Source organism: Pteropus vampyrus, unplaced genomic scaffold, assembly GCF_000151845.1.
Source record: "Pteropus vampyrus isolate Shadow unplaced genomic scaffold, Pvam_2.0 Scaffold9, whole genome shotgun sequence".
Classification (NCBI taxonomy): Eukaryota; Metazoa; Chordata; class Mammalia; order Chiroptera; family Pteropodidae; genus Pteropus; species Pteropus vampyrus.
In genome coordinates this window covers 5,359,470-5,382,210 of record NW_011888790.1, presented here as the reverse complement: position 1 = coordinate 5,382,210, position 22,741 = coordinate 5,359,470, and the positions used below count along the sequence as shown (strand labels likewise).

Genomic DNA, 22,741 nt, shown 5'->3' with positions numbered 1-22,741 from the left:
GTCACTTGAAAACTACAAAGAGTTGTGAAGAAAGGAAAAATTTTCCAAAATGTGGAAAAATTTTCCAAAATGGACTGAATCATCTTCCTAACAAATTTCTATGTGGGAGCCCTAGTCTCCAGTGTGTTTGGAAGCAAGGCCTTTGGGGAGTAATTAGGTGTAGATGAGGTCATGAGGGTGGGGCTTCATGATAGGATTAGTGCCCTTATAAGAAGAGACACCAAACAATTTGATTGCCACATCTATCTCTCTCTTTGCCTGCCTGCACTGAGTGAAGGCCACATGAGGACACAGCAAGAGACGGCTATTTGCAACTCAAGGATAGAGGAGCTGGCACCTTAATTTTGGACTCCCAGTCTCCAGAACTGTGATAAATAAATTCTTGTTGTTTAAGCTACCCAGTCTTATTTTTATTTCTTTATGGCATCCCTTGCTGAATAAGATATACAGAATAGCGAGAAGGGATGAAATTTAGCACTAGAAAACCTGGCTTACCCATCATCCTTGCTTAACCTTTCTGTGCCTCAGTTTCCTTATCTGTAGAATGAGGAAATATAAATATTTCCCCTCACTCTCAACATCACAAAGTCATTGCGAAAATCCAGTGAGAGGAGGTTTATGAAAGTGCTTTGCAAACTGCCAAAGGAATTGTTACTTTGCTTTTTTCTTGAAAATCTTTAGTTTCATGATTCGAATACTGTGGTGTTGGGAATCTGCCACTAAAGTTGAAATTTGAAACATGTATAAAAAAATTTTTTTAATTAAAATTTAAAAAGAAGTAGGTTAAGAGCATACAAAATAATTTTGTTTAAAAAATGCCGTAGGGTTGAACACATGCATGTTAACTGTTTTAAGTAAATTTTTATGGTTTGATTGTTTTAAAAAAATCTGACAGAGCTTTCAAAATTTTGTTTGAGTTCCTTTATTAGAACTCATGGAAAATTACTGTAATTCTATTTGTTTCTTACATGATTGTTTTATATTTTGTAGTATTTATATTATTTATGTTTTATATTCTACAGTATTTTCTTTGATATTTGGGAACTAATTAAATTGATACATAGAATCTAACAAATAATTAGCAAAGTAAGGAACTAAAATACTTTGGACTGAAGTTAAAAATGATACTTGTTTTTCAGGCTTGAACGTATCCTATACTATCAGAAATGGCACATGGAGGCAGTATGTGCTATTTCAGCCCAGTTTCTATGGACGTTTTTGCTGACTTTTTAAAAAATAAATGTTTTACTTTAGAACAAATTTAGATTTGTAGAAAAATTGCAAGGCTGGTGCACAGAGTTCCAGTAAAACCCAAGCTTAGTTTCCCTGTTATAAATATCTTAACATTAGTATGGTATATCTGTCACAATAAATAAGCCAATATTGGTAACTTACTACTAAGTAAAGTCCATGCCTTATTCAGATTTCCTTAGTATTTATCTAATGTCCTTTTTCGGTTCCAGGATACCACATCATATTTGTTCATCATGCTTCTTTAAGCTCCTCTTGGCTGTGACTCTTTCTCAGACTTTCCTTATTTTTGGTGACCTTGACAATTTCAAGGAGTATTGGTCAGGCATTTTGTAAAATGTCCCTCAGATGGAGTTAGTCTGATGTTTTTCTCATCAGACTAGGGTTATGGGATTTGGAAAGGAAAACTCATACAGATACTTTAATTACTTTAATTTGGGGACAGTCCAGTGGAGAGTCAGAAAATTCTCTGACGTAAGGGAAAATCCTTTGTCCTGAAGCAGCGTGGCCCACAGTGGACAGCGCACAACAGGGACAGTGCTGTAAGTACAAGAGAATCTTCCAGCAAAGTCTATTTTCCTCATAAGCTTAACTAGTCCTAGGAAGCCACGGATTACCACAGGTCTGTCTGCTATTTTCAATTCCTTTTTCCTGAAGGCTTTCAGCACAACTCCTGTAATAAGTTTCTGCGGGAAAGAGACTTCTATTTTTTTAGTGGAATTTAATGGGAAAACTGTATTCATTTTACAGAAATTCCCTTATGAGCAATAGCACTAAACTGCATTAGGTATTTGAATAACCCTCATATTATCCTTAACATAGTACATGAATAAGAACATGGGATTTATGTGCTGAGGAAAACTCTTGCAATTCTGCTGTTGACAAGCATTTCTTTACCAGGAGAAGAGTCAAATTGATGGAGTCTCCCCACACCAAGCACCTGGGATGCTATTAAAAAATGGAGTGGCAACTGCAGTGTCTATAGCTAGGTCATGGTGGGATAGGCTGATATAACTCAGGAGAACCAAGTTTGAGTTTGAATCTAAGAAACTGAAGGAATCCTAAGATACTCCTACCAAGAATTAACTCCCTTATTTTATTTTCCACAAAGACTATGCTGTTAGTAAAAAGGAAAACCATTTTCCAAATATAGGAAAAATATAAACATTATATAATACAACTGCATATGTTCTGTCTGCAGTTTGTTTTTTTGTTTGGTTTGGTTTTGGTTTTGGTTTGGTTTTTCTGGCTTTATTGAAATATAAAAAGACAATTAGTTGCTCATATTTACATTGTACAATTCAATGAGGTTTTTTTTTTTTTCAATTATAGTTGGCATACAATAACATGTTGTATGTATACAACCAGTTTCAGTTGTATAGCATAGTGATCAGAGATCCACATAAATGGCAAAGTGATCACCCCACTAAATCTAGTACCTCACTTTCTCTTTACCTATTTATTACATTATTAGCCATCTTCCCTATGCTACACTCTACATCTCCATGTCTATTCTGCAACTATCCATTTGTATCTCTTAATCCCTTTGCCTTTTTTTGCCATCCCCCAGCCCCCCTTGCATCTAGTAGCCCTCAAAATATTCTTCGTATCTATGAATTTATTTCCGCTTTCGTTGTTATTTTGTTCTTTACATTCCACATGTACGTGAAATCATGTGATATTTGTCTTCCTCCATCTGACCCATTTCATTCAGCGCAATACCCTCTAGGTCCATCGAGACAATATCTTTTTCCATCCCCTTCCTCTTAGTCTGTGTGTGTCTTTTAATCTGAAGTGAGTCTCTTGTAGGCAGCATATGTAAGAGTCTTGTTTTCTTATCCATTCAGCCACTCTATCTTTTTGTTGGATCACTTAATTCTTTTCCATTTGAAGTACTTGATAGGAATGTAGTTATTACCATTTTTTATTCCTGTTTTTGATACATGTTTTTTTCTTCTTAAAGAAGTCCCTCCCTTTCCTGTAATATTGGCTTGGTGTTAATAAATTCCCTTAGCTTATTTTTGTCTGGGAAGCTCTTTATCTGTCCTTCGACTCTAAGTTTTTTATAATTGATGAAAATGCCTTAATGTCTCTGTGAGTGTTTAGTCATACAATTTCTTTATAATCCCATGGTAATCTTTATAATGATTCTGCTCTGTGCTTGTATAACAATAAGACCTCATATTTACTTACAGCCTATCCGTGTTTTACATATTTTATCACATTTAATACTATCTATTATAGATACTAACTGTCCTCTTCTATAAATGAGAAAATTGAGGCTTAGAAAGTTAAATAACTTGCCTAAGTGTATACAGATAAAGTCAGAATTTGAATTCAAGATGAAGGCTTTTTGGCTCCAAAGTCTCAGCTCCTCCTGGGTTAAACTACCTTTATATTAATAATTTATTTCAAAATGACTTCTATGAGAGAAAGGAATGTGTTTTGTTTTGTTTTGTTTTCTTTGTTTCTTTTCTTAATAGCTGTGGTCTCACAATTAATTTTTATCCATGAGGGACATGTTTAATAATATTTGAAAATAAAGAAGAAGAAGATATATGATTATGATTACCACTGTCAAAAAAAAATCAAATTGTTTCATCCTAATTGATGAACGGGCCAACAGGGAAGGCCAGCCATTCAGCATCCTTGTTACCTGGAACCAGAGCTAGAGCAGCTTGAATCTCTGTGTCCTAGAATGCAGTGTATTAATAGAAAATTTGAGGTATAGGAAGGCTGACAGATCAGATGATTGGCATTGAGAAGATAGTTTGCTACTCACAGTTCCCTAGATCAGGGGACATGCCATGCCCCGGGAACCGCAGTGGGAAGTGCTTGTGTCCGAAGGAAGCAGAGGGAGAGGGAGGGACTGTGGGCAAGAGCCTTTATTGTGGTTTCCACGAGAGCGAATGGGTGAGACACCATGAACCAGCTTAAGATTTACTAGTTTGAATATTTTCAGCAGGTTCTGGGATATAGAGTTTGTCCTTAGTCGTCTGGTGTGTTGCCCTGGGGTGATTACGGCAGGTGGCATGTGAGAGCCTGACAAAGAAGGTGGTTGGGCTGTGGGCTCTGGATTAGATGATTCGTATTCAAAAAGTACTCCAGGCAAGTTATTTACTAACTCTAGGAACTGGCTAACCCTGGGAAGTGTGGTCCCTCCAGGGTTAGCAAGACCCTAAGGTGTCAAAACATCAGAATACACAAAATAAAAAACATGGTTAATGCACTCCAGCTAGAGCCGGGTTGGGAAAGGCATATAAACCTACCCATAAGCCACAGAGACAGATCCAAGGTTGATTTAGTCAGAAAGAACTAAGGTGAGTCTTAATGCCCTGTAAGAGAATCCCTCACACATAGAGGAGAAGCAAAAAATGGCGAAAAACAATGATGACTGAAGATCAGATTGCCTGGGTTGCTTTAAAAGACTCGCTACACACTAGTGCTTCCATCTTTACAAGAGGACATATATCATAGCACAGAAAGTTTGTTGTACATCAAACATTACAAAGTAAAGTTGCAACTATTGCTCTTAAATCCATTTTATTAGCAAGCTACATTCTGTAGTCTAGTGTATGTAGCATGCGTGCACGCGCGCGCGCGCACACACACACACACACACACGCACACACACACACAGCAAGTTTGCTTAAATGTGAGCTCAGCATCAGACACCATCCACCCTGCCTGCCCACACACACCAGGTCACACATTCTCAAGAGTCCAGGCTGACATGGCTGAATGAGCTTTTTTGTTCTTCTCCAAAGCTTTGAAATATATTAAGACAAAGTAAAGTTAGACCTGCCAATTTAAAGTTAGATCTCACAGCTTCCTTAATACCAGAAGCAGCATTTCAAAATCCAGGAGTGCTGTTTACTCTGGGAAATGTTTTCTTCATGGTCATGGCAAAATCAAACACCACATTATCTCAAGTTCCAGAAAACACTTTATTCTCATTAATGTCTCAAAACTGTTGGAAGCCAACATCTGAACAAGTCCTTTGGCAATAAATGTGAATATTTTACAAAAAGCAGAAAGAAGGTGCAAGAGGGTATAAGTTTCTGTTAACTGTATTCCTGAGTATTTTTCCTTAGTAAAGTCCTCAACTAAACTTGAATAAATTAGGCACAGTGTCGATAGAAGTAAAAGAAGTAATCTGTAAAGAATATTCCAGCAAAATAAGGATCCGTTGAGCAGTCAGCTAAATCCTGTCAGGAAAGGAGAAAAGAGAGAAGCGTTAAAATAAGAATTAATTAAAGTATTTTCTTTTTCTCTCTCTTCCTTTTTTTCCTTCTCCTTCTCCTCCCTCTCTCTCCCCCCCCACCCCCTTTTATAGTTCATTTTTTTCCTCACTAAAAAGAAAAGAAAAAAAGCCTTACCGGTGCAGCTACACGGAAATGGTATGCGCTGTCAAAGAACAGGGCTACAGGGAGGCTCCAAATGTGCTGATAGCCCTAAATAGTGAATGAAAGGGAGATCCATTTCATGACCACATTTTACACCTAATTGGAAAGAGGATAGGCTGAGAAAGTATTTCCTTGACTACTGTGGGAGAAGTATCTGTGACAACGGCTTTTGATAAGGATTGCTAGAACAGTTGGCAGCTTCAGTAGTAGGCAGGGAAGATGCTGAGCAAATCCCGGGGACCAGAGTCAGCCAGCAAGGGGAAACTCTGGCATGTGGCTCAAGACATCTCTCTCTTAGTAGGAAATAAAGGCTGTGCCACAATTCTAGACACAATTCTCCTGGAACAAGGACATGATGCCGAGGAGCTGGAAAACATCACCTGTGTCATCTCCTGGGAGCCTTCTCCGTGGCTCTGCATGCCTTTGGCTTCTCTTTTCCTTTGGAAACATATATTTCCAAGTGTGAATTTGCACCGGAAGACTATCAATGGCTCTGTGGTGCTTCAAGAGACAAAGGAAAGAAAAAGCAAATGGAAAAGCAGTTACCAGCTCCTACTAGGCTACACCTTGATAAGAAGAGGGACTAATGGGAACATAACTTGGAAATTCTTCCAAGTTCCAAATAAGCATTTTATTACACAAAGCTCACTGGTGTCAGCATGCTAGCTCACATCTCATTACTACAGAAAGAAAAGCAATCTCGGGTGACTACTGTTATGGCCTGAATGTTTGTGTCCTCCCAAATTCATATATTGAAATCTTAACTTTCAGTGTGATGGTGTTAGCAGATAGTCTTTGGTGATTGGGTCATAGAGTGGAGTCTGCATGAGTAGAATTAATGTCTTTATAAAAAGGACCCCAGAAAGCTCTCTCACCCCTTCTGCCATGTGAAGACACAGTGAGAATATGATCATTTATGCACCAGGAAGCATAGCCTCACGAGACACCAAATCTACTGGCACCTTGATCTTGGACTTCCTAAGCTCCAGAAGTGTGAAAAATAAATGTTTGTTGTTTAATACACCCAGTCTATGGTATTTTTACTATAGCAGCCCCAACTGACTAAGACAACTACTGAGATAGCATATGACAGCTTCTAAACCTAATCTCATAGCTTAAATCACCTCAACATCAGAAATTCTTATCTCCATAGATTTTAAAATAATTTTTGGATATATTCCTTCTCTTTATGCTGCAGCTGAATTTGCATCTATTTGAAGTTTTCAGGATTTCAGATTCTGCAAAATCCTGGTCTGCACAGATATTGTTTTAAGAAGCAAGCTAACAAATACAGGTCGGGATGTGGGAGTGAGCCCCATTAGAAATCACCAGGCTTTAAAGCCATCAGAGTGGAAGGCTTGCCAGAAAGAATGGTTCTTCTCTGGAGGTTGGCACATTAATCGTCATGGAGAAGATGAGATTATCTGTCTTCAGAATGATCTTTTTGCACAAATGGGACAACCTATAATTTCAGCGAGTATCTGAGGTTTCTATTATTTTAAAATCACCCATATTAGGGAAATGTCTGACTTAGTGGCTCAAGATGATCTTCTGCCACTTTGGGGGACAGACCACTTAAGCTTATTTCCCTCTACCGAAGCTAGGAATAAATAAGGAAATGTTATTTCAGGTTATTCAAGGAGTGCTAGAGAATAATAGTACATTTAGTTCAGAAGACTAGTACATGTAGCTTTAGCTCTGCCTTGAAATATGATGGGTTCTGAGTCTTGAAATATAAGCTGCTTGAAACAAACCTTTCCAAGGAAAGCCGCTAGGTTGAGTCCATAGTTCACTGTAGAAAAAAAGTTGATGAGAGAAGGTATATAAAGCCCGAGAGAAACAGAGGAAGAGACAGAGCAGTGGGGAAAATTATGGAGGAGGAATAACAGAGCTGGGGAAGCAGAGGGAGACAGGGGAGGGCAGAGGAAAGGGTAAGGAGGAGGAAAGGAAGGAGGAAAGAGAGGTAGAAGGAGGAGAAAAAAAGTGTAAAATCAAGAGATACAAAATGAAAACCATCTATCTGCATGGTGAATAGTAGCTCATGGCATACCTTTTGGGTGAAGTGGGTCAAATTCTTAAAGTACCATAATTATTTATAATTGATAAGAATAAATTAGAGTTTTGTGATTTGGGGGGAAAAGTAGTCATAATAAAAGCTATCATTTATAGAATGCCTACTCTGTGCCAGGAAGGGACAATGTTCTTCATATCTCAACTCATTGAGAAGGCAAGAAAGTGTGAATAAAAGGATAGGCTAAGTTTGAAGCCCAGCTCTACTGCTTACTAGCGATGAGTTTCGTGATAGGTTTTTTTGACCTCTCTAAACCAGGTTTTTTGACCTTCTCTAAACCTAAGTGTTCCTACCTGAAAAATATAAACTAGAAAAAAAAAAAAATACCGACTTCAGACCCAGTACTAAAGTGTAGAGCGTCTGGCATATAATTTGCGCTCAGCAAATGGTAGTCATTAATTTCACTATTAACAATGATTCCCACAGCAGCTCCACCTGTTATGGTATAATGTCAAACTCATTTTATAGATGACTAAACAGTAGTTTAGAGAGGATAAGAGGTTTCTCCAAGATTACAGAGCTAGTAAGTAAGAGAGATAAAATTTGAACCCCGGTTTGCTCAGCTCCAAACTCTGACTCCTTTTTTTTAACTCCCCTGGGGAAAGAAGGTGGTGTCTGCATTAGCACTGCTATCAGGAGCTCACAAAAATGTGCAGTCCCCCCATCCAGGGGCAACACCATTGATCTTGTTCCCATCCCAATCCAAAGGGACACAGCCAGGGGCAGTCTGCAACTTGTGAGCATAAAACCCAAGATCACTTCCACTTTGCAGGTGTGATTGTACACTTAGAGCCTTTCCATTCCACTGGAGAAAGCATGGAAGATCCCAGTCCTCATTCTGAAAACCCCTTCCTCAAGTTGACCCAGTGTCTCAACCCAACCATCGTCAATTAGTTGACAGGAACTGGTAACTTTCCACATCTTAACTTACTGATAAAAAAAAAAAAAAAAGTGTGCAGTAAATTCAGACTGGCTTTCAAATAATGATAAAAATGAAATTGTTTTTTAGAGATATGCACTTACTTGATTTCCAGAGAGAATTTGACAGTGGTGGGTGTGTGCTTACTAACAGGAATATTGTAATTGTAATTTCCAGACCTAAATATGGAAAAAAAAATCACAAATCAAAATAGGCAGGAAAGGTTTCAAAAGGCTTTTTGCTACTAATTATATACTATGTAAACTGTGAAATATTCTATAATAAATAATAAATACAGAAAGTTAAATTTAACACAGTATAGTTTTATGTTTTTCAGAGACATACCTGTCAAATTTCAGAGTGATCTCTTTCAGGACTTAATATATAAAATATACCACAAAGATTTATAGTTTGCTAGAACACACAGACAAATGATGGAAAGCCAAATCCTAGGCCAGATTCACAAAACTAAACACACAGGAAATGACTTCAATCCCCCTAAGGAGATACAGATTTCAGAAGACAAATGAAGCAAAGGCTTCAAGCTAACAATCCCTCTGGAAAGAAGAATTGAAAATAATAACTACCAGCTTTTCTACTGTAAATCACTCCCTTTTAGGAAACATTAGCAGGAAATATTATGTACTTTCAGAACTTGAACCAACTAAAATTATTATAGTCCTAATTACCAATTAGTAATGCAGAAAACTGTAAGACAGAAATGCTTAGACAGAGATTCCTTCCACCTTCCTCTTTAAGAGAAATATTTGGAGGAAAGTGGAAGTTCTTTTGATTCATACTGTAATGAAAACTCCAACAAAAAAGCATATCATATCTAAGTTGTTATGATCTGGCCATTCTTTAAATTATACGTAGAAACAACTTAAAACCAGAAAAAATGGGAAAAATAGCCAGTCATTTTAGAGTCTCTTCAATGAATACTAAAGTAAGTCATTAAAAATGAGAAAGCAAAAGTGAAAGAGATAGATCTGCACTGGGATCAGAAGAGTTTTGTTCGACTGGAGGAAGCTTAGAATTCATTTCCTACTCTGTGCCTCCCAACATCTGTATGCTTCACGGCAACCCACAGCCGTAGATAGTATTTTGTCTTACAGATGAGAAAGGGATATGTAGAGAGAATAAACATCTTGTCAACATTCTGGAATTTAAACCTAGATCATCATACTCTTCTTCGTTATGCCCCCCACCGTATTAATTAATGTCCGTCTCTGACTTTCTCAAACTTACTGAACCTCAAGTTCCTTAATGACAAAATACAGATAAGTAATACTAGTCTAGATTTTGTGAGGACTCAATGAGATAATAAATGTAGAGATCATAAACAAATCATAAAGCACCGTAGTTTATTTTTAAAACTCAAGACCACCAGCTTGAAGCTTAAGTTAAATCATGTTGAAAAAGGAATAAGGTTGAGAATCCATAGGATTTCCAACACTAGTTCAAAATGTAGGGCCTCGCCTTTAACCTAGCAGGCACCCAGTGACTATTTCTCAAAGAAAAATAACTCCCCATTCTTAACGCCTACAACTTGCAAATTGTGCTTGCTGAAGCTACTTGCATTCTATGCTTCTAGATGCATCATTACCTCATTATCTCCATACAGGTGATAGAGCATACACGAGAGATGGATGTTGCTGATAACTTTGGCTGTTTAGGGATTTTTTCCTCCTAGCTGAAAAAGCTAAGATAATCTATATTTTTTCAGCAATTAAAATAATGACATCTCTTGTTATTTAAATATATAAATGTCAGCTCACTCCTAACTTGGAGCCATCAGTAATGATGTCTTTCTTGTCTATAAAATTAACCAGCAGTTCTGCACCTATAGTTTTTGCCCTCAGAGAGTCAGCCACAAAGCTTCCCCTAAGCTTTTTGCTTTGGACGTACCCATTTAACCAGGAGACTGGGATCACTGGAGCTATGGTTTATTGACATTTGCTAACACCAACTGTTTTATGATTCCCTATTCCACCATGTGTTTTTACTTAAGGAGCAATGTAAGCACACATTGATTCTCCCATGTAGCTTTAGCTTTAGCTTACTCAGTCTCAAAAACCCAGAGCCTGAGTAAATTCCAGAAATGATCAGGGAGCAGTGAGAAGGTTTACCCACCCACACTGGAGGCTTCCACTGCAATAACGATGATCAATTATTTGCCGGATTTCCATAATCTGAATGGAGCTGATGGTTGTATCAATCCCTGGATTGAGAAAAAATAGAGAAAAGAAAGTAAACTCTTCTGCAGAGGAAAAAGAGTATTGTGCTCCAGCACAGTGTCCAGATTGCAGAATGTAAAATAGGAGTTTTCTAGATAAATGGAGTCCATTTGCATCAAAGAGAAAAAGGAGGAAAAAGAAGGGGAGAAAGCCCTTTTATTGTTGTTATAGTAAATTTTAAGAAAACTGAAAAACAAATAAATGAGAACAACAACAACAAAATAACAGGCTCCAATAGACAGTCTCATAATATCCAAAAGAATTTCTGGATCATGGAAGTCCTACTAAACTGAAGTTTATTGAAAATGGAGAAGGCAACAAGAAATGCAAGCTGGCCAAAAAAGAAAGCTTTAAAAAAATCAGAAAACAGAAAACAAACTAAATATATAGTCAGAAAAATAGAAGAAGAGGACAGGAAGTTGGAATAAATTATTAAAATGAATGGAGATCAACCACAACCTGTCTAGTAATGAGCAACCATTTCTAATGCCTCCTTAATGATTAGGTTGGCTTGATTATAAAAATGTAATCTCATGGGTGCTTGTGGTGGGCTGCAGCCTTTGTCCCTGTTCCTCACTCCAGTAATGCTTTTATAGCTTGTTACTCTGCCTGGCTCCACAAATCAAAAACTAAAGTCACTTAAATTTAAACTTGTAAGTCACTCCTCCAGTTAGGGATGGTTAGTGCATCTCCTGCCAAGAATGGTATGCTCCTGTCTTCTGAAGAGGAAAAAAGTCTGACAATCTTTAAGGCTTGTTCAGGATGAAAAGGAACCCAGTGTGTGCCCTAGTTTGTCTCTGTCAATTGAATGTTTCCCTATCCTTTCTCTCTACCACATTTCAACCCATCACATCCTTATTTCTTACAGTGGATTCTCGCCCTTCTCCAAGAAGCCATCTGCTTTGAGCTAAATCATGTCCCCAAATTCTCATGTATGAAATCCTAACCCCTAGTACCTCAGAATGTGACTGTTTTTGGACATAGGGCCTTTAAATATGTAATTAAGTTAAAAAGAGACTGTTGGGTGAGCTCTAATCCAAGGTATTCTTATAAAAAGAGGAGATAAGGAATCACAAAGACGCATGTGTACATGGAGGAAAGACCTTGTAAAGACACAGTGAGAAGGCAGCTAGCCACCTGTGAGCCAAGGAGAGAAGCCTCAGAGGAAACCAGAACTGCTAACACTCAGTGTTAACTACTGGCTTCCAGAACTGTGAGAAACTATATTTCTGTTGTTTACGTCACCTAGTCATGATATTTTGTTATGACGGCACTAGCAGACTAAGACCCCCATCCCAGATTACGTCAGTGTAGCTCACAGCACCTTCCCTTCCAATGCCACGTAGCACTTATTACTGAATCTTTTATGCGGTGACCAATCGGTGTTATTATCTGTCACTATACCAAAGGGCACATTATCGCTGTCATTAACTTTTCATGTATTTTTGCCCTTTCTCAACAGCTCTAGAATAGGGAACCTCTATTAACATTCTTCGAACTCTCCATAACTTCGAGCATAATGTGATCCACACAGAAAAAAAATCGAGCTTAAGGTAAGAACTGAGCTGTGGCCAACTGAAGAGAGGAATCAGATCACTGGTATGTGGGGCCAGAGCTGCTTGTAGGAAGCTAGGAGAGTGGTTATGAGCATCATAGCAGAATAGAGCATTTCAAAAAAATTTTTATAAAGCTAACCATTCAGATGATTGTTGTTAAGGCTATGAAAACAATATGTATCTTTTTAAAGTGGATAATAAAAGCAATCATTTAGTGGGTTTCTAAACAAATTTAACAAAAGAATTTTCAAGGATTTGCAGGTTTTTTTCATTTGCAGACTTTTTTCATGTATATGTACTTTTTATTGCATTCCTTCATTTGCATTAAACAACATAATTATATATTTTTCAATATAGTTTTGGACAAAACACAAAGACACTAACCTCATTTACCAAGAGACATAAATTAATACAATGTGTACTGCTTTCATGGGGAGAAAAATATGACGTGATCTAAAACAAGCTTCTGTTTGAGCTTCTTTATGGAATTTCAGGAGAGAAAACAAAAGCAACGGTGCACATTACTTGGGGGCAATCACTCCTAAGTCTCTCTCTCTCTCCAGGTTAGTACTTCTCACACTAGGTGGAAGGGCTTCTTTACTTGTCCACTGATCTAACTGTCAGCTTCTGGAAGATTGCATCTTGTTCACTGTTACATCCTCACTTAAGGCAAGGCCAGGCTCCACTGTGGGTGCTCAATAAATATTTGTGGAAGGACAGAAGGAAGAGAGGCAGGGAAAGGAGGAAGAGAAGAGGGAGGGCCAATCATATGCCCTCTAGAAAAATGTTTCCTCTTGCACATTCAAAGGGGAAATTCCCAGGGGATGGATGCAGAGGGATGCTGGGAATGGTCGTGGGAAGCTGGGCTCCTTCACCGTATTAGCAAATGGGGATGAGACAGAACTTGAAGGCGAGGCAAGTTTTCTGAGCATCTTCCCCAACATGATGTTTCCCATGAAGAAGAAATGGATCTTGATATATGAGGATTTTCTGGAAAATTGAATATTTATTTCTCATTATATATAAATATATGTGCTATCTAAAAGGCCTCCAGATTGCTTGGATTCCAGCTATTCCAATAATAATTTTCAAGCACATGTCTCCTGCTATGAGTTTTGCTTATGATTGCTTCCACAGAAGGCTGTGAATTTACAAGGCAAATGAGGCATAAAGAGAAGGGGAAACCAGAACTTCTCTATCCCTCTGTTTTCGTCCTCTACCTTTTGTTCTACTTTCCTGCTGAAGTTGCCGGGAAAGGGCTCATTAAAAATTCTATAAATAGAACTACGGAGTTACCTCACTTCCATAGAAGTGTGTTTTCAGGTTCCTGGAGACATAGAACCCTATGAAGGACTTAGTATCTGATGAGAGAACAGTATGTATGTATGTATGTATGTATGTATGTATGTATGTATATATATATACACACATATATTTTTTTAACAGTAATTAAAGATGAAATTGAGGAGAGATCATCTTGCAGATTTAGAATTACAAAAATGGTTTTTCATAAGCAGGATTGGAAATAACGAATTTTAAATCTCCTATAAAACACCTATAAAACACCTCTAATTTGTCACTTGTTTGAGGCAAGACTATTCAATTCTAGAAGGCTGGTTATTGAAAATCCATAAGTCCTCCTGTTGCCCTACAGGGGTGGCTCTCATTTTACAAATCCCTTCCAGCAACGTTCGCTATAAATTTAATATACATTCCCAGTGGTTTTCATAGTAAAGTTGAAGATATATTTCACAATCAGCAGATAAAATCTCTCAATAAACTAAATTAGAACCTTCTGGAGAGGAGAGATTTAAGATGGTGTCCAACTGAAGCATATCCCGTTGTGTTAGAATGCGTATTTTGTACCACTTATAAAACGGGGCTGATGGTTGAGTCTCAATACAGTATCTTGGATAACTTTTTCTTTTCTGCTTGAACCAGATTCATGCCAAGAAAAAAGTCAATGAGCCCAACCAATCAATGACTGAGTCCTTTAACACAGGGAACCATTTTCTTTTGGCCATTTGCTCTCCTCAAAGTTCTGGCCTCCAAAACAAAATAAGCATGAATTCCAGATGCCTTTTTGCTTTGTGAGATTTAAAAAACATCTTTACCAAATCTCTATAAAGATTCCCTCCCCATCCCAGGCTCTTTACTTTTTGCTATCTAATGCTGCTGTCTACTTGAATCTTTATTGGTTCCATAGAATAAAATCTTATACATCACATTTATTTGATCCTTCAGTGTAGAAGCTCAATATTCCAAAATACCCACTTTCCATTTCCTGATTAGTCTTCCCCAAACCTTTTAATAAAATGTGAGGAAAGGGGATAACCTTTCTGAAAGACACTTTACACAATCAACTTAAGCCCAAAAGAATAATGGCTTGAGTTCGGTATGTCATAAAAATTCTGATTTCCCTTCACTTCTTTTCTAGTAGTTCACCCTTGCCCCAGGAAGAAGGCTCAAGAATGTGTTCTGGGGCTTGGTAAATTGTTAACTATGACTCTTCATTATTATTATTTTTTTAACCATTGGATTTCATTTTTATTTTTATTCCTTAATTTTTAATTGGTCTTTAATGCCTCAGAAACATCTGGTTGAAAAGAATATTTGCCTGGGTTTCTCCTACTCTGGATTTAGGGACCTTGTGTTACACAGTGCCCTGAACAAAGGGGAAGCATGAACCAGCAGCAGAAGAGAAGTGCCTTACTTCAGACCCCCAGAAACATTCCATACCACACACATCTCAAGGGCTATAGGTGAACTTGGCGGGGGCGGCTGTTGCTAAAGGGGCTTTCTAGAACCATAGAGTGGCTACTTCCTGCATTTTTAGAGTTGATCCCAGCTACGTGCACACGTTGTGCCCAAATAAGTGGAGGCAGAATGGGAAGGAACCCAGGAGAGGGAGATGGGGGATCCAGATTCCAGTTCCAACTGTGTTAGTTGGAACTGCAGAATCTTAGGTCCTGGATCTCCATTTCATCAGGTGTAAAATGGGTAGGTTGGTACAGATCAGAGATTCTCCTGGCCTGGAGACTTTGGTATTTCAGGTGATTGCACAAAGAGGTCTGTGGTGTTGTCTGTGCACTTGAAAAGTGACATATCTCTCACAAATTTGTACTGTTTTTCAAATGTTGCCATTGGATTAACAAAAGTAATTTGATTGAAAGCTTAACTGAGCTTCTATTTACATTCTTCTTCTATGTATTTTCTCAGTCAAGTAATTGTAAAAGTATAATGAATTCTCAGGTTCAAAACGTTGGGATGCCACTGGCATAGCTGCTCTCTAGTGTTCTGTGACTCTAAATCCCCAAAAGTTTTCAGGTTTCCTGAAAATGGAAGTAAATAGAACACTTAAATTTTTCCCATTTTTCTTCAATTGATAGAGGAGACAACTTTTCCAGTGTATCGGGGAGCCTGGTAAGGCAGAACTCAAATTTCATTTTTAGCCAGAGAAGCTGACAGTTGTGTCTCAGAGGACGCATCCAGGCACCTTGGAACAGATCTTTACTTAGGAGTCTCTTCAGTGTCCTCCTTAGTTGTGGAAACTAAGACAAACAGATACTCATCATCCTAGAGAAGAAAGCAACAAATTTTCACCTGGTTTGATAGGGCTGCTCTTCCTTTGATGTGAAGAGCTGGCTGCTATAGGATTGAACTTGCTCAAAGGTCAAGAAACTTCTTGAAAATGAAGATTAGATCAGACCATGATCTCTTCCTACACAAGATCCATTGTTATATGTCCTTCTGTCATAGGTGAGATGGTCTCTTCTGAGGACAGAAAAGGACCTCAAGGTGGACTCCCAAGATAAGAAGGATTTAGCAGCCACATGGTTTCATGTGCTTTCACAAGAGATGGGAGTATTTGGGGGACAGTATTGGATTTTTTTGTATTTAAAAATATTGAGTCTGTGATGACTGAAACTAATTTCTTTCTTCAAATTAAACTTTTATCCTCACCCTACAGTGATGCATGTACCCAAGTTCACTTAGAAATTGCTTTCATGAGAAAAACAGTGCAAGCATTGCCTCCTATAGATGTGAAAAAACTCTCTGTGCATCAGCTTCCAAACTGGAAAAAAAGGGGAAAATGACAGTGCCTATCTTTTATGCTTGTGAGGATTAAACATTTTATTCATGTTGACCTCTTATGACAGTGTCTTGCATACAGTAATACTTCATTACATGAAGAAGAAGATGATGATGATTGGTAAAAGTTATTTATTCAAGACTAGGATATCGGATATTGTCAAAAAGAAAAAGAGACTACGTTGTCACCCCAAAACTTCAGTATTCTATGGCCATATTCTATGGGATATGCTCAAAAGTATCTTGGTTCTTCTTCTTCCAGGTGCATGTTATGTCTGCACTTCTCTGTTTTTAAATTAGACATGACCAATGTCACTTTTTACCACAGCATCCTCATAAGCAGTACTCATATATATTTATTGCTATTTTTGCATCAATAATAATTATTATTTTAGACATTTAATATGTATGTTTATAGAAGAGTTCTAAAAACAACAACAAATTAGCATAGATTTATTTGTATTTATTTCATTTACAGAAATAATAACACTTTCAACCCTTGATCAAGTTTCTATATTTTTTAACATGAAAATTCTGTTGCTTAAAAAGCATTTGCGTGTCTGTGTGTGTGTGTCTGTGTGTGTGTGTCTAGGAGGAAGAGGAAGAGGATATTTTGAAAGTGATATGCCAGCCTTGTGTTTTTCACTGACTTAAAGCTTACCTTGAACTTATTAGAGTTTCTAAAGCCTTTTACATTTGCCCTACTTGGTTTGGGCAGAGAGCCGAGGAACTACATAATTTTTTAAGTTCTAAGTGAGCCAAAAAAATCTACCCATCCACATGTAATTACTTCAGTTGTGCAACTATTACTATCTTTTTTGGCAATGAACAAATGAGATCTTTTCACTTGAATAACCAAAATTGTATCCCTGGGTAGGGAATTCGATACAGTCAGGCGCCATTTAACAACAGGGATACTTCTGACAAACGCGTCTTTAGGTGATTTCGTCATTATGCGAACATCACAGAGTGTACTTAAACAAACTTAGATGGTATAACCTACTACACACCTAGGCTGCAAACTTGTACAGTATGTTACTGTGTGAACAACACGAGGTTAAATCAAGTACAAGAGAAAATGATGCAACCAAGAGACGTGGTAAACATGACATGTGTGAGGCTGCTGCTGGCATAACACGGCACACTGTTTTATAGCAAACATTTTTTTATAAGTAGAAAGGGTACACTCTAAAATAAGGATAAAAAGTATAGTATAGTAAATACAGAAACCAGTAACGTGGTTGCTTATTATCATTATCAAGTATTACGTACTGTACGTAATTGTATGTGCTCTATTTTTATATGATTGGCAGTGCAGTAGGTTTGTTTACATCAGCATCACCACAAACACATGAGTGATGCATGCTCTAAGACGTTAGGATGGCTATGACATCATCAGCGATAGGAATCTTGCAGCTCCATAATAACTTATGGGACCACCATTGAACGTGCTTTGGTCTGTCATTGACCAAAAACGTTGTTATGGGGCATGTGACTGTATTTTAAATGATTGCAAATTTGTCTTTTTGTTTTTTTAAATGATTGCAAATTTGTCTTTTTGCCGTTCCAAATAGAAGAGTGGACCCATTCACAGACTATCCAAGTAAATATCGACAAGAGAAGAAACCTCAGGTTCAAAGCGCTAGTTGTTTCTCTTTGAACATCATTTACCTGCCCATGGTCTCTGACGGGGTCCCTTCTCCTTGGACTGTCTTTGCACAGGACTTGAGAGGACTCTTCTCATTCCCCAGATAGGGCAGCAGTAAATCTCCTGACATGGCAGGATCTCACAGAAAGTGATTTCCGGTACTTGGAAGGAGGATTGTGTGGTTGCCAAAGATATATTAGGTGCTGCAAGGCATTGGGTAGAGGAGAAAGAAGCAACAAGGTTAACCTGAATGGCTGGTTCTACTGTTGACAATTCACATGAAACACAGGCTGGGTTTGAGAATGAGGAATGTAAAGATCTTACCCGAGGGGGAGGAGGCTGTGGGCGGCTGGGCTGGCTCCTGAGAGCTTGTGATATTGCTGGGAAAGGAGAAAGAAATGATTCATGAAAGAGGCCTTCAAGGATCCTTCTCCCCAAAGGAAAACAAAGTTAGCACTCTCACCTCAGAGGGAGATTTGGGGTGTGTCGGTCTTGACCTTTTAAGCTAAGTATGTAAAGGGAGACTATCGTCAAGGCACTGTTAAAAAAATGATAAGAAAGCATTATGTGTCAGATTTGATTCCAGATATATCTTACACAACCAGCTGGCCAGAGACGTACTCTCACAGGCCACAGCGATGGGCGGGTGGGAAGAGGGGGTTGGGGGGTCCATAGCTGACAGAAGTGCCATAGAAACCAGCACAGTTACGCTTCTCTGCCCTGATGAGAAAAAACTCTCATCCTCCTGGAGCTCAGAGCCTCCCAGGGTAATCCAAGCTGGTGAATTTTTCCACAGAGCAGCCCCCTGGCCCTGGCAAGCTGTATCAGAAGCATCTGTCATCAGTGGAAGATTACAAGAGGAAGTGTGTAAGTCACTGGAGGCAGCCCTCTGCTCCTTGCAGGAAAAAGTCAGAGCAAAGTTCACATCCCACTGGTGGAGGGCGTCTGCCTGTGGAGTTTGGAAGTGAAAGGCGGCACAGGTTTAGTCAGCTGTGGACGTCAACTCCTTTGGCCACCACTGACGTCTTCCAGCTGCCTGTCTTTTCAGAGCAGAACACACCAAATTGGACAGAGGAAGGAAAGAAATGCAATAAAGCATTCATTTTCACGCGACATGGCTTCAAAATAATTGAGTATATTACCCCCCACCCAGCCATGATGAGAACTTATATACCCAAATGAAAGCTTTCCTTAAATGTTCTCAGCTTTGGAAAGCTATCCCCAACAATGCTCATGCATCCAAATACTTAACATTCTTCTCTTCGGAGAGTCTTTAGAATTCTCACAGGAGCCACATCAAAAATTCTGCTTGGTGACCTTACAATCCCACTGTGTGCTGGGCCTGACACAGTGCGACCTAACTTGACTTCCTGATTGACTTTCACACCTGATTCTGTAGACTCCACTCCTCATCATGTTGTTTCTCTTCAAAGGTGGTGGATTTCTGTCATTAAATATACACGAAGTATGTGCCACATGTTTGAATTCCACTCATAATGAAAGAATTCCTAGAGTGTTCTCAGGAGCAGCTGGTTACCACCCAGCAGGCACAGCCCTGCCTGGGAAAAATGGTGCTGAACCCCCAAAATGTCGTCAGACAGAATTTGTTGTATCACCCTGGCAACTGCATGCTGTGGGTACAGTCTCCCTTACTCTGTTCTCCCACATCCACCACTCTCTATCTCCCTGTTACTAATCCTTAAAAACTCTTTCTGATTTGTCTCTGGCATCCACTTCAATGCACAGTCCAAGAACTTGTAGGATAATAGAATGATCATAGAAAGGCCGTCTGCTCCTTTCCTTCAAGGCAAACTCTGGTTTTGACCCTTCCCAGGTAGACCACAGGCCAGACCACATGATAATAAGTCTAATTCCTCCCATTTATGGTCTTAACAGTCAACAATATTGGAATTCGTAAGATCTGATAAGCACGTTTAAAAAGCAGCCTCTTTATATCAGATTTAGACTTCCTATAACTTTTCTATTGAGTTTTCACGGGAATCTGTGTCTCTAGAGAATGCTAAGGATAGATGTTCACACTTCCCTCAGTTAGGGATCCCAGCAGAAGACCAGCTCCCCTAAGAGAGTGAGAAAAGTATAACGGCTTCTAATGGGAATTCTGTGTCAAATACTTGGGGATGCTTCCCACAGTGGGCAGTAGCAAGGGAAAAGTTAAATGATAAGGGGAGATAAGGAGACAGAGAGAGCCATGCCGTCTTCTATAGCTAGGAAGCTGCTTTAGATGAAGAAAGTGGAAGCACCCTGGCCCCTCTCTTACTTTATCTCTGAGAATGATTGTCTTCCCTGAGACAAACCCAGAAGCCAGTCTTTCCCCAAACCAACAAAGCACTGTTCAAGGGATAAGTAAATACTCTTTTCACCATGTGAATAGTCAGACTGAAAACAAGAAGCCCTAAAGGAGAGAGGCAAGATGACCAGAGCTCAAGAGGCAAGAAAACAAGAAGCCCTAAAGGAGAGAGGCAAGATGACCAGACTACAGCAGCAGCAGGAGTCTGGAGACCAGAGGCCAGGAAAGACTCCTGTATCCCAGTAAGGAGGTGACTTTGCCGCTCTGCAGAAGAAGGACAGCAGTCAAAAGGGACCCGATGTTTGTAAAGCAAATACTTTTGTCCTTACTGTATTTGTTTGCTTTAACTGATTAGTAAACTTGGTTATAATTTCATATTGTACATCTTCAGGGAATTTCACAGTCCCTTTGGTGTGAAATTCCATGGAAGAATCTAGAAGAATCCTAATAAATATGAATGTCCAGGGGAGAGTGGGTTGTGCCTGATTCCTTACACACTCCCCGCCACCCACTCCCCAACCCCAGTAGACAGGAAGAAGAACAAAGAATTAGAGAAAGTTATTTACAAGATCAAAACAAAAAAACAAAAAAAAAACAAAAAAACCACCCACACCCACACGTACATACATACATGTGAAAGGCATAGTGAGCTGTTAGAAAATATCAGTTGATTGAAAAAAAAAAATTCATCATTCATCTCACATTTAAGTACAGAAAGCCTGTGCTTCTTTTCTTCAAAGTATGAGTTTATAAAGGGCTCTGTCACCGCTAAGCTGCATCAAAGGTCAATGCTTGGTTTAAAGGGCTCTTAGTCTTCAAAGTGAGTAAAAGGTCAGGCCTCAGTTCACATGTGAGAAAAAGAAGATGGGAGCGGGGGGAAGGTGGAAAGGTGACATAGCATAACATTGAAGTTTGTCTTACCAAAATGTCATCACAGCAATGAGAGTTATAACCAAGGTCTGGAAAACCCAGTTAGGACACAACAGTTTTTTCCCTGAAAAATAAAGCTATAAAAAGATTCAGTAATGAGCAGTGATAAATCAACAAAGCTAATTGCGAGGATGCATGAAGACGCACTCCCCGTGGTGATCTTTGGGGCTCCCTTGGGACGGTTGGTGTGCTCCTTTCAAACTACATCTCTCTCCTCCTCTCTGCCTCCCTGAAAACAAAGCAATTTCAAAGCCCCGCTCAGTCCTTCTCTTTCCATGACTCTCCAGGCTACAGTAATCTCTCTTTTCCTGAACATCCTGCGGGGTGATTATCTGTAACATTCATTTAGTGCTTATTCTTGAAGTTTTATGAGAAAAGAGGACCTACCAGACAAGATACTGTCAGAACCCAGATGTCCATCTCTTTTAATAGGATACTTTTAAAAATCAAAAGGTCTTCAAGACATGATGGAGTAAATCCCAATGGAAGTATTTCAGGCATCATGACAAACCGTGGGAAAGATTTTTGCAGCAAGAAATGCTACTAAGTACTCTTTAAACCTTAAACATCGGTAACTAATTCTGCCACCCATTTTTAAGGACAGCTGTGAGGACTGTGTCTTATTTATCCTTATATCCATTCAACAAATATTGATTAAACTCTATAATGTACAAAACTACGGAGGATATGGAAATAAGTAAATTACAGTCTCTAAGAAGTGAATGAGACAAACCTTTAAAACAGATACATATTGGTATGAAAACTTGCATATGAGAAATGGGCCAAGAAGTACAGGGTAGACAGCTGTGCAACTGCTGGGAAATCTGGCTGGAGAGATAAGAGAGATTTTCTGTTCCCTTAAATAAGGTGCTCCTTAAATATGAGTTTTCCTACTAATGTAACGGGGAGGATCATGTTGGCTTTCACCTGGGGGAATAGGGCAGAACCATTTTTTTTGATCAGAAAAGAATTGGAGGTTGATGGTAGTTCAGAAATAGCTTAAAATTGGTCTTTCTCTGAATTTCTTGAATATTAATAAGGGTGAACACTCATACAGCATTTATTATATGCCACAGACTCTTCTGAGTGCTTTATACATAGTAATTATTTAATCTTCACAATAATCCTTAACAATCCTATGAGGCAGGTACTGTTATCCCCATTTTAGAAAAGGGGAAAAAATAAGGCCCAGGAAGGCCAAGTTCCTTATCTGAGATCACACAGCTAATGAGTCACAAAGCCAGGATATGAACCAAAAATTAATTGGCTCCAGAATCTGTGCTTTTAACTACCATGCTTTGCTGCCTCCCTTTTTTCTGCCTG

At 38.8% G+C, this 22,741-nt stretch overlaps 1 protein-coding gene across 4 annotated transcripts in view; it reads right to left on the bottom strand.

Annotated features, from left to right (window-relative positions):
* Positions 1 to 5,194: 5,194 nt before the first annotated feature.
* Positions 5,195 to 22,741, bottom strand: part of MYRFL (myelin regulatory factor-like) — a 109,291-nt gene continuing 91,744 nt past the window's right edge. For all 4 annotated transcript variants that reach the window (XM_023520779.1, XM_023520794.1, XM_023520783.1 and 1 more), the window contains 9 exons: positions 21,410 to 21,495; positions 18,644 to 18,718; positions 18,505 to 18,560; positions 18,204 to 18,383; positions 10,781 to 10,868; positions 8,752 to 8,826; positions 6,038 to 6,158; positions 5,631 to 5,705; positions 5,195 to 5,459 (listed from right to left, as the gene is read on the bottom strand). In XM_023520779.1, coding sequence (XP_023376547.1) covers positions 5,373 to 5,459; positions 5,631 to 5,705; positions 6,038 to 6,158; positions 8,752 to 8,826; positions 10,781 to 10,868; positions 18,204 to 18,383; positions 18,505 to 18,560; positions 18,644 to 18,718; positions 21,410 to 21,495 — 843 coding nt within the window. In that variant the 3' untranslated portion in view covers positions 5,195 to 5,372. The remainder of the gene's footprint in view (positions 5,460 to 5,630; positions 5,706 to 6,037; positions 6,159 to 8,751; positions 8,827 to 10,780; positions 10,869 to 18,203; positions 18,384 to 18,504; positions 18,561 to 18,643; positions 18,719 to 21,409; positions 21,496 to 22,741) is intronic.